Source organism: Theobroma cacao, chromosome 3 (genome assembly GCF_053813885.1).
Source record: "Theobroma cacao isolate CCN51 chromosome 3, ASM5381388v1, whole genome shotgun sequence".
Taxonomy (NCBI): domain Eukaryota; kingdom Viridiplantae; phylum Streptophyta; class Magnoliopsida; order Malvales; family Malvaceae; genus Theobroma; species Theobroma cacao.
Window position 1 is genome coordinate 36,213,177 of NC_142641.1, and position 11,827 is coordinate 36,225,003.

Sequence of the window (11,827 nt, forward strand, 5' to 3'; positions counted from 1 at the left end):
ATAGCTTTCCTAGTGTGGGGACCCCTTTCTGCCACGTACAGATTCGGGACGAGAACAGCTCAATTGGTACAATATTTTATCTACCTTAATGTGATGGACGGTCCAATCAAATTAATCCACCAACGTGAATTTTAATTTCAGAATTTCAGCCATCTTTATACAGTGAGCTTGAGAAAGGATGATTCTCCACTATGATGTACGTCATTCCTTGACTGCATTATGAACAAAAGACAGAGACAGGAGGTTGGTGGGTAAAATTTAAAAAGTTTTTAAAAATATTTTAAACGATATTTTAATATTTTTATTTCAAAGTGATGTTTTTAATCTTTTACTATTAATACCATTAATCAACAATTAAAAAAATTAAATCTGATATTATATATATTTTAGGACTTAATATTTGATATAATTTTTTTAAATAATAAAAGATAAAAAACATAATTTTGAAACAAGAAGGATTAAAATATCCTTTTTAAAGTATTTTGGGAGAATATTTTTTGGATTTTACATGAAGGCCAACTGGTGGCCTCCTAACAGTCTTCTCAATTCGATTTACAATTCTCCATTTCCACGGGGCATGCACTACACGCATCATCTATCCAAGCCATCCAATTTCTGTCGACTTTCTTTTATTTTACTCTTTCCACTCTTCCTTTTGCTTTCATCCCTTTCACTACCTTGATTAGTTGGGCTATTGACTGAAGAAACCAATATGCCAAAGACATTTTTTGGATTATCATCTCAATGTCTTTGTTTAGATCAATGTTGAATCACAAAATTCATAGCTATATATTTCCTAACTCCTCATTGGCCAATTGGTACAGAATTTTCTTTATTTTTCTTGCAATGGCTTCCTACTGGGTAAGCCTACACCATATGAGAAAGGAGATACGATTTTTCAAACATGTTAGTTAAGTAGTATCTCAATAACCAACTTGTTGATTGATTGAAAGGCGAAAAGTAGACTAGATTTTTCTTCAACACTTTGCTTAGGAAATCTTGTGGATGAACAAATCGTTTTCACCAAGTAATGACAGCTTGCCATTTGTTTTTGTACATGTGTTATACCTTGAAACTATGGCAACTTTGAAGACTTGCAAGCGATGACTCCTTTCAGTTGAATATTAAGTTGGATACCATTTTAGTTTTACCAATTATTTCACAAGTCATGAAAACAGTGAGTCGTCAATGAATTTGCAGGTGAAACTGCAAATTCTATGCACTAAAATGCCACAAAATTACAACTGAACTTCCACAGTCACCATTCTCCATTCATCCTCCATTCATTTCCATATATACCCCTAATAGCTTTTCCAATTTTTATGAAAATTGTTCTCCCAGGAAGAAGAAAAAGAAATTGAAGTAGTGGATATATATTGATGAGGGAAAACGACATAAGCCTATTCCATGGAATCAAAACTTGGAACATACCAGCCTAATTGGTCTATGATCTTCTTCAACCTCTCTTCCTGACCCTTTGAGTCACCAATTGCTGTTGTGAAAGGGTAAATATAGGTCACTTTCTCGGCCATAGACCTGTAAGTAACAACATCTCCCTTCACTAAAAACTCCAGCACGTCCCGGCCAAACGCTCCATCAACCTCGGCTAGTAAATATTTGCCTGATCATTTGTTTAACAGTTGTCAGTAAATTATTCGATATCTCAGTCTACTCAAATATATGAACATAAAAGATTATAAGGCCTTAGCTTATTCTCAATTTGGTTCAATTGTCCTTCTTCCTTTCTCCCCCATATAAACTATCTTTAAAGCCTTTAATTCACACTTGAACTTCATGCACATTGGATATATCCATTATTCCACTTCAAATGCCAATTTGTAACATCATGTCTGCATGTATAGGGCTTTCAGTCTACTTACCACTTGGGGTATCTTCAACAACCTCAATCTTGGCATTCTTCTGAGTTTTTAGGATTGCTTCTTGCAGTTCCTGCAATGAAGCATGCTCAAAAGTAAGTCAATATGACAATTTCACATTACAAATTATTCAGAAATAAAGGCATAAAAATAAATTTCTCAAACCTGAACCGCATTCTCTGTAGAATTCTCGGGAATAATCCATGGGAAAGCAAAAGATGATGATTTTGCATTTGTTGACACACAACCTGGATTTGTGGACGGGCAAGGCCTAATTTTCCTGCAAAGGGATAAAGCATTTCCCTCCAACTTATAAAACGTTATTATCAATAAAAAACCACTAAAATAAACTTAATATATTTGCTTAATTTAAACCAATTAAAAAGATGAAAAAGTTTCAAGACAGACCCATCTTCCAGTCCAAGCTGCAAGAACTTGGCCTCAGTAAAAGGGGTGGTGGGTGGAAGTTTGGGGGAAGACAGAGAGTTAACAGAAGGAAAGGCCAAGGAAGGTAGTGGGGAGTTCAAGGTTAAAGTGAGGGCTAGAGAGAGCAAGTTAGAGAAGAGAATGGGTTTTGGGTTAGGATTCTTTGAGATTTGCAGTTGATCCAATGTTGCAGAGGGTGTTGGTTGTTTGGAAGGTGAAGAAAGTAGAGGGAGGAGCTGACGAATCAGAGTAATGGTCATGGTTGTTTCTTTCTGTTATCCTTTTTCTCCTCCGCTCACATCTCCAAGTTTCTCTCTCTGGTTCTGTGTCTCAACTAGGATAAAACAGCACCGTTTCACACTTTTTAACTTTTTTAAGCAGAGTCAATTAGAAAATAAGAAAAAATACTAGTCCTGCTTAACTTTAACACTGTTTGATTGTCAAAATACACATTTCCAGTAAGAAGTTTATAGCTAAGTTTCATGGCATAACTAAATTCTGAAACAATTTCCTTCTAAATAAGAAATGAATTCACGCGGTTGAAATGTTATGATTTGGATTAGACCTGGTAATTTTAGACACGACACGTTAACATGATAAGAGAAGACACGGGTTAAATAGGTTTTGAGTTTACCTTTAACGTATTTCGTGTTTAATCGTGTCTGACATGTTAAGACACGAAAATTTTCAAGTCTTAACTTGTCAGACATGACAAACACGTTTAAAACACGTTTAAACACGTTTACTTAATCGTGTTATCGTATTTAAACGTGTATACGTGTTTAAACATATATAGATGACACGTTTATTAACCTATTAAATATTAATAGTTAAAAACTATTTTAACTTTATATAAATAACTTTTAATAATTATTTAATGTGTATTTTAACCTTATGTATGATAATGAATTTTATGTATGTTATTTATATTAAATTTTATTATATTTGATGTTATTATTATTATTTTTTTGTTATAATTATTTTTATAATTATAGATTTTAAATTTAAATAATAAAATTATATTTAATTATAAATATTTTTATTTAATCGTATTAATCGTGTTAAACGTGTTATTAATCGTGTCGTGTTGTATATTGACACGTTTAATAAACGTGTAAAACGTATTAATCGTGTCGTGTTACACGTGTATTAAACGTGTACGTGTACGTGTTTCAAATTTAAGACACGAATATTAAACGTGTCGTGTTTAGCCTTAACGTATTTCGTGTCTGACACGTTTAAGACACGAAAACACGAATTGCCAGGTCTAATTTGGATTTTGGGCAATTAAGCATTATTTGATCTTTATAACAATGATTAAAAATACGTCACAACATGAGCAGCAACGTCGATATGTCCGAGTGGTTAAGGAGACAGACTTGAAATCTGTTGGGTTTCGCCCGCGCAGGTTCGAACCCTGCTGTCGACGCTTCTTTTTATTTGTTTAAATTTTTTGTGCTCTGATTTTATCCCAATCACTAGCTTCATATTCAACGTTACGATAGGGCTCACCGAGATTTGATTTCGTTTAGGAACTTGAAAAACCCGGACATCCTCCACTTTAAATTTTCTCGGCAACCAAACTGAAAAAGTGGTAACACAAAAGAAAAACCCTTTTTAAGAAAATGGAAGAAAATCCCTTAAATGCGACAACACCAACAAGCAGCAACACCAAAACGACACAGGAGCTAGCAGCAGAAGGCCTGAAACATCTAGAAGAAACCATCGAAGCAGCTTTCCAGATCCTCTCTTCCATGAACGACGAGCTTTGCAACCCTGCCTTGTGGTCCACCATCCCTTCTTCAAGTAATTCTACAACCGCTTCTTCTACTACTACTGCCAACACTGCTGCACCCAACGGCCCTTCTTCTCTCTCCAACGGTGATTCGGCATCCGATGGTGGCCATCACTTGGAGATGGGTGGAATCGGAGGTAGCGGCAATGGTGCTCTCGATGAGGCTCGCCTGAGGTATAAGAACTCCGTCGCTTCTCTTCGCGCTGTGCTTGCCGCTATTCCCAATTCTCAAAAGGTATTGAGAAAGTTAGGGCTTTTACAGCTTAAGTTAGGAACTTTTCTGGGGTGGGGAGTATGAGTATTATTTTGGCAATTTAGGAATTTACTTAGAGCCTGATTTCATCATTCAAATGAGCCAGTCTTTGAAATTGTTAATTAGGAATTAGGCTTTTTGTCAAAAATTCTATATTCATGCTGCTTTACTTTGAATGAGTATCATGCAACAAATTTTAATATATTTATTGCTACATTGTTAGGAAAGTTATTTTCATTATTTGGATTTTTAATGTGTTTCAATTAGCTCAAGGAATAAGAATTGAATTATATTTGGTGTATTTTTTTTAATCTTTAAATAGGCAAAGGCATTTGAAACGGGTTCAACTGCAAGCAGTCCTGCAGATGAAGCAGAAATTGACAAGTTGGAAGACCAAGCCTCTAATCTAAGAAAGGTAGTTTGCAGTGAAAATGTTTATAATTTTAGTCTTTAGGTAATGCAGTTCATTCCCTTAAAACACTAGTGGCAATGACATCCACTCTTTTAGAAGGGGGCAGGATTTGGGTTGTTGTGGATTTTCAAATTTTAAAGTAGTGTTGTTACTTCGATTATATCAGGTTTACAAAGCCTATAAATTGGTGATGGTTCATGGATTCTTGGAAGTGTTAAAATGGGGAGCTCTTAGCTGATTGTTTTCTTTCTGATGCTGTTTAATTTTGAGTCTTGATTCATCAAGAAGCACTGTTTAATGTCTGTAAAAGAGCAACTAAAATGGTGGTTTTCTATGTAGGAGCTTGCAAACAAGAATGAATATCTCAAGCTTCTAATAGACCAGCTACGGGACCTTATTACAGACATATCTACTTGGCAAAGTCCTTGTTCAATCTAAAGTTTGGATAACCATCTTGGTTGCTGAAAAGGGTGCTCTAGGAGAGGAACATGAACTCAGGTGTCTGCTTTGAATGATGATGTTGTTGTCTTCCCATCATTCATTCTACGGAATGCCAGGATTAGTTCTATGTAGACGTCTTTCATTGGGATGGAGCGGCACTTTGGTTTTGAGCAATTGGAGGGCAGAAAAATGGTATGACCAAAAAGAAAAATGAAAAGGAGCCCTTCAAGATTTTTTTTTTTTTTTTTTTTTTGCCTTGTATGCATTCAGTTTAACATTACAGACAAGTGTAGTTCGAACCAAGCATCCATCAAGTACAAAGTAGCTTGATTCATTGTTGTGATCACTTGATTGAATACATATAGGCATAACTTCATTTTCATTATGAGTTTGAGCTCACCATGGCTGTATCTCACGCATTAAGCTGCTCCTCAAAGGAGAAGCCCTGCGTGATTATTGAACCAGTGGCACTTCCTAATTGAGCAAAATGAGCTGCGAGAAGTTGATTTAGTATGTAGCTTTGGACGTGTTTCTCTGGCTAGTGCTAGGATGTTAGCTAATTGCTTTTTGGCCCATCAACTGTAAGCCAATATGGATGCTGTTTATTGTGCTATTTGGTGTTGGTACTGGGGGCTAGTAGCCCATTATTTGTTATTTTCATGGAGTTGTTAGCTGTCTTGTCTTGTTACAAGCGCAGTCATCGTCGGTCGCCACTCTGCTGCATCTTCAAAATTTTATTTCACGTGAAACTGATGGGGAGGATTATGTTCTAAACTCGTATTCAAACCTGTCGTTGATCGAAAAGACACAAACCAAATCCTTGTTAACCATGTGGTGTCAAGTTTTTCGCCACTCCTAGTACCAGCAAGTGGTAAATTTAACTGAATGATCAAATTTTTCTTCATGGTTATTTGTACTGTAATTCAAGTAGAAGAAAGCAGAAGCCATTGGGTGAATTGATGAATTTTTTTTAGGGGTTCATGAAAATTATGATCTTATCTTATATAATTTTACATTTTAAGTGATTGACTATATATTTTTGTATTGGCCAGAGATTAACTAAAAAATGATAGTTGCAATTTTCATCAAACCACAAGGCCAAGGGTGAAAATAATAATTTGCGTTGTTAAGGGCTAATCCCAATTGGAATGGATAGCTGGATGAAGGTTCTTCGAATCGTGGACAATATATATATATTTCCGGTAATTATGAGCTTGCTTGATGGCGTGCAGGCTGGTAGCCATTAGTTCTCATGGCAGGAGTGAAGGAGCGCAGTCTGCCTCTTCTCTTCTCCCACCACACAAGCAAAGCAAACCTAAAATGTAAGGGTGCCAAGAGCCTAGGACCCATCTTCAGCTATCACAATCCTCGTGTCGAGATGCCGACCAGATGTTGGCAAAACGCCAGTTCTGAATTAAAAGCCTGGTGGTCATATGGCAACAAATTAACTAGTTACTTGTGAAGCATGGGAAGACGGCGCTCTCAATGTACCAGACCAAGTTCCTCAAAGAGCATAGGTGGATTCTATAATTTTGGCACAAACCATTTTACTTCTACAAATTGAAGTAGCCCTTAAGCAGTTATTTACAGAAGGGACTTTGACACTTGTCACTTTCATCACTTCCACAGCATATGGAGATATCATCACACATTTATAATTCAGACACACTTCTTTTCACAGAAATACCTAGTTTTATAGCATATTACTTGATAAATTTAATGAGAGAATACATTTCTATAACATGTGAGAGATATAAAGGTCGATAGATATTAATGGAGGGGAGAAGATTCAACTAGTTGTGGATTGAAGATCTAGTTGTAAGTGATGATCTCATATCTACAATGGCAGATTCATCTGCTCCCAACTTGATTGCCTCTTTGCTTGCTCTTATAAATCGTGAAACTGCTCCTTTCACATACTCGTGAGCTTCTTTCACGCTCATCTTCTTGCCCATCTCATCAGGGAAGCTACTCAAGAAGTGATCACCGTTAAGAACCGCAGCTAGTTGAACTACCTCACTTTGAAATTCAGAGAGACCAGCATCTTCTTTAGCTTCTGTTGTCCTCAAAGGTGCTACATCTGGCAATGTTACTGCATTTAATTCAAAGGAAATAAATTAATAAATTTCTTTTCAGTTCATCATGCAAAACTTTGATGCTCTTATTATTAGAATGATATTTTGCCCTTTTCAAATTAGCATAAGCCAATCATGGATGCTCCATATATTTGTCACCAATCTGTCCATTGATTTTTTATTTTCCACGTGATCAGAAGATCCAATAAATCCATATGATTTATTTTAAATTTATTTTTACCTAATTAGTCTGCTCATTTCTCTTTCCACTCAGTTTCTCCCTTTTTCATCTCACTTTGAGTATACATTGCCCTTTTTCCCATCTAGGCCAAGCTAGAAGATCCTAAATTTGCCACACCAATTGCGTGAAACGGAAAAAATACCTGGGCAATCAGTTCTGGGAGAGGTCAACCCCGCAACAACCTCCTCAAAAGTGCCAGCCCAAGCATCTCTGTGAGTCAAGAAGTTGGAGGACAGGTTGAACATTTTCTTTATTGTTGCAGGGATCGATGAGTGCTCAAATTCAGAGTTTGGAGTAGGTCCCTTTGGACCACTTATCACTACAAGAAACAGCAGAAATTCAAGCATAGAGAAGAAGAATTACGGAATCAACATTCTAATTTAAAATCACTAGAAAGGTACAGCAGCAAGCGCCTAAGGACATTATTATTAACTAATCCACATACATCTTCAGTTAAGGTGGCAATTGAAAATTACACCCAATTGTCAAATCAGAGGAGTCAAAAATTATAACCATTATTAACTAATCCACATACATCTTCAGTTAAGGTGGCAATTGAAGATTACACCCAATTGTCAAAATCAGTGGAGTCAAAACCATAACCACTTGCCTAAACATACCCCAATCAATTAATTCAGAGTCTTACTTATTAGGCTATTTAGTAAGAAGATCAACCAAATCAAATCCTATATAATCTCAAAAATTAAGCGCCTTTTGACAAAATAAACTTATAATACCCCTCAATGCAGGAAAAACAGAAACGGGCTTGGAAAACTTAATGTCTTCTTATGAACAGGTATGAGTTTTTTCACAGAACTATTCTATTCTTATAACAAAGCTTATAGCAGAACCTAGAAGTGGCAAGCTGAAAATAAATGATGAAAATCCAACTTACCAGTGCCTTTCTTGATCCAAGGAGAGACCATGATTGTCGGCACACGGACACCAAGCCTGTCAAACTTGAAGAAAGAAGGAGCAGGGCCAGTGTTTCCATCTGGGTTGGGGACATTGACATAAGGAGTCTTGACATGATCATAGAACCCACCATGCTCATCATAAGTAATAACCAAAAGGGTCTCATTCCATTGAGGACTTGCTCTCAATGTCTCATACACCTCCTTGACAAGCTTTTGCCCATTGGCAACATCATGAGATGGATGGTCATCATTAGCAGGCAATCCCTTAAGATCAAAATATCTTGGCTCGATAACAGTTAAGCTCGGAAGTTTACCTTTCCTAGCATCTTTCTTAAATTTTAAATCAAACTGATGAAATTTGAATACATACTTCAATTTTCTCAGATTTCTATAGAACAAAGTTGTGGGTATGTTTTGGAAATAAATACCAAAGTCCTTACCATTCTCATGAAGTGATTCAAAGATGGTTTTTTGGGGGTACCCGTGAGCCAACTGCTTCTTAACATGACTTGTTGAGCCATGAGAAGTAGCAGAATACACAAATAACCTATTGGGTTGTGTTGGGCCAGGAATTGAAGAAAACCACCTATCAAAGAGTGCAAATTCCTTTACAAGAGCAGCATAAACTGGCACAGCCTGAGGCCTAAAACCTTTCATGACAGTCTCAGAGAGGTTCTGAGACATTGACAATGCTTGTTCCACAAAGCCAGACATGGAAGGAATGGAGGCAGAGCCAAATACCTGTTGCTCCACAGCTTCAAAAGAGTGACCTGGATCCGGATCCACAAACTCGGCATCATCAGTGAAGCAAATGGATTCTGGGTTTGGATTTTTTGTCGAAACGGGATTGCATTCATCCCCTGTCACCCCATTGACTGCTGGATTAATGGATTTCTTCATCCACCCAACCATGTGATCAAAGGATCTATTTTCCATCACCAACACCACTATGGTCTTAATGGGTGACTGCTGCTGGGCTCCCAGTGGTGTGAAGAGACATGACACCGTGAGAAACAGCAAGAAAATGAAGGAAAATGAAGTTGGTGCCTTGGTTTGGGATCCTCCCATTGAAACCTGTGGGAAAGATTGTTCTTTTACTATCTCGATACTCAGGGAGCTACCCCTTTGCTTCTATAGTAGGCTTCCAGGAATCCAAGAACCTCTAAACTTATCCTATAATGGTAACAAATGAAAGAAAAAAAAAAAGAGAAAACTACTACACAGAGACAGTGTCTTTGCCTAGATATTTTCAGTGTAGAGAAGGGAGGAGAGAAAATCAGTATACAAGGACATCAGATACAGAAGGAGAGACCCACAGCGAAGAAAAGAAGGTTCTGGTTTTGTGCTCTTTACAAATTACAATGGTGAATGCTTTTTTTCCTTAATATATTCAAAGAATAAGGGAAAAAAAACAATAAAGAGACTGAGAAAACGACATCTGGAATGTGGAATCGGTTATGTTTTTCACTTCCATTTATCAAGGATTTAAATTTGATTCTTTCCTTTTTGTATAAGTTGATTTAGAACTTTTCTTCTCCGGAGAAAGGTTAGTTATGATTTAAATGGGTAAGTGGGTTGGGATTTTGGACTAAGCATTGGTCAAATTCCCACTCATTTTCGTAGCATTTTCAGTTACTCTCGTGACACAGATTCTTTACTTCGTTATTCATAAATATAAATTTCACCTAATCTTTCAATAATTTTTGTACAATTTATAATCCTGATTGATTAATTATAATTTAATTACAGCAAAAGAAGTGTATCCTCACTTTCCATTAAAAAGTGCAACAAGTTAAAAATAGATTAACTAATATTAAAATTACACTTGTTAATTACCAAATTACGAGGAAAGGGCAAATAAGCAATTAGAAAATGTTAGAAACCTTGTCTAATATGAAGACAAGAATCAAGAATGTCAACTGTATTTGACTATGACAATAGCCATTTGGTTATTTATTTGAGCGAGACAGCGGTCATTGTGCTGGCAACGCCAAGATTTTCCCCTCCCCTTCCCCATCAAATAATCAATTCCCACATCATACAAAATTGATTAGACAGTTGTAATATACTACTCCTTGTATAGTAAAAACAGTAGAGTATACAGCAACAGTATGATTGGAAAAATTTTCATATTAAATCTCATTTCCTTAAGTAGAACAATATAAATGGCAACACTTGTTATTTCGAAGATGGGTATGGATTCAGATTAAATTATAACTATTCTTAATCCTCCTATCTTCTCAAGTTCCAACAGACAGCAGCACAGGAAAGAAGAGTATAAATTGAAGTAGTGGAGAGAAAAAGTTGAGAAGAAAAGTGACGGAGAGACCAAGGTGTGCACCGTGAAGGCCACCCATTTTACCAAACTAAAGGTTCAATTAAGGTATAACACCATCACTACCCTGGAATCCCGGCCCGACCAAGTGCAAGTGCACTACCTGACCTAACTTTAATCCATTTTCTTTCACTGAAAAAGTTCCGTTTCTTTTACTTTAGATAGGACAAACACTACTCCGCTTTGCTTTATCCCTTCCACTAACAGAACATGAAATGATGGGAAAAACTTGGGCAAGATTAGGCGGGGGTATTAATAAATAATAAGTTTAACAAATTAATTAATGATTAAGGTGTAGCAGTAGAATAGAAGGTTTAATACCTCCATTTCAGATTAATTAGTATGTTTAGTGTTCCATCCCCAAACACGTGATGCATGTTATAATCCTCCTAGAGCTTTAAATAATCTCGGATTTGATGCAACAAACACCACTCTTAACTTTTCCACTCGTTGATGGGAGGGCCTAAAAATAAAGTTAGATAATAATAATTGGAGACAGTTAAGTTGAAGGCGTGTCTGCACCTTTCAGCCTTTCTCGTTTCCATTGGCTGAGGCGGAGGCCCCGACAGGAATCAAGTCATTAACTAGGCTAACCATGTTTTACGGTGAACAGATGACGTTGTTGCATCACATACCTCTTTAGAGAGAAAGGGGAAGGACCAATAAATTATGTGCTCTTTGGCGCTACTGTCTCGCTTAGAGACTAAGGAACGTGGGAAATCACTGTATTGTTATTCTTCTTTTGGTCCAAGAAGCCGACTAAAAGAACTTTAAAAAAAAAAGCATAAAGAAGTCAAAAATATTGTACCACGAGACCCAAATCAGGCATTGAAGGGAGAGACGAGCTCAGCGCAACCACTGCGTGAATAGGCTCAGATTGGACCCACAAACCGACAGTTGAAACTAGAGGCGATTTGGAGGGCTCCAAGCTTCAACCATTTTAACCATCCATTAAACCCACAAAAAAAAAATGTTGCGGTCCATGTTCCATTCCTTAACTTCATTTTTTACAATTTGGCTATCACTTGCTGCTCCAATTGGATTCTCTTCAGATA

At 36.7% G+C, this 11,827-nt stretch overlaps 3 protein-coding genes and 1 non-coding gene across 5 annotated transcripts; 2 read left to right on the forward strand and 2 right to left on the reverse strand.

Annotated features, from left to right (window-relative positions):
- Positions 1 to 1,178: 1,178 nt before the first annotated feature.
- Positions 1,179 to 2,646, reverse strand: LOC18605116 (thylakoid lumenal 17.9 kDa protein, chloroplast). The gene is made up of 4 exons (XM_007037933.3): positions 2,286 to 2,646; positions 2,043 to 2,157; positions 1,881 to 1,950; positions 1,179 to 1,621 (listed from the first exon to the last, which is right to left on the reverse strand). Exons 1-4 carry the CDS (start codon positions 2,561 to 2,563, stop codon positions 1,401 to 1,403), a joined length of 684 nt encoding a protein of 227 aa, XP_007037995.3. The 5' UTR covers positions 2,564 to 2,646; the 3' UTR covers positions 1,179 to 1,400.
- Positions 2,647 to 3,650: 1,004 nt separating this feature from the next.
- Positions 3,651 to 3,732, forward strand: TRNAS-UGA (transfer RNA serine (anticodon UGA)). Its single transcript has one exon. It is a non-coding gene; the product is annotated as a tRNA-Ser (tRNA).
- A 50-nt stretch (positions 3,733 to 3,782) lies between these two features.
- Positions 3,783 to 5,586, forward strand: LOC18605117 (mediator of RNA polymerase II transcription subunit). Of its 2 annotated transcripts, XM_007037934.3 has the most exons (3): positions 3,786 to 4,333; positions 4,674 to 4,766; positions 5,103 to 5,586. In XM_007037934.3, the coding sequence occupies exons 1-3, from the start codon at positions 3,929 to 3,931 to the stop codon at positions 5,199 to 5,201; spliced, it is 597 nt and encodes a 198-aa protein (XP_007037996.3). In that variant the 5' UTR covers positions 3,786 to 3,928; the 3' UTR covers positions 5,202 to 5,586. The 2 variants fall into 2 exon arrangements, with proteins under 2 accessions (XP_007037997.3, XP_007037996.3); XM_007037935.3 differs by lacking the exon at positions 4,674 to 4,766 and having other exon boundaries at positions 3,783 to 4,333; positions 5,103 to 5,352.
- Positions 5,587 to 6,873: 1,287 nt separating this feature from the next.
- Positions 6,874 to 9,646, reverse strand: NPC6 (non-specific phospholipase C6). Its single transcript, XM_007037937.3, has 3 exons — positions 8,416 to 9,646; positions 7,663 to 7,839; positions 6,874 to 7,296 (listed from the first exon to the last, which is right to left on the reverse strand). Exons 1-3 carry the CDS (start codon positions 9,503 to 9,505, stop codon positions 6,998 to 7,000), a joined length of 1,566 nt encoding a protein of 521 aa, XP_007037999.2. The 5' UTR covers positions 9,506 to 9,646; the 3' UTR covers positions 6,874 to 6,997.
- Between the last annotated feature and the right edge of the window lie 2,181 nt (positions 9,647 to 11,827).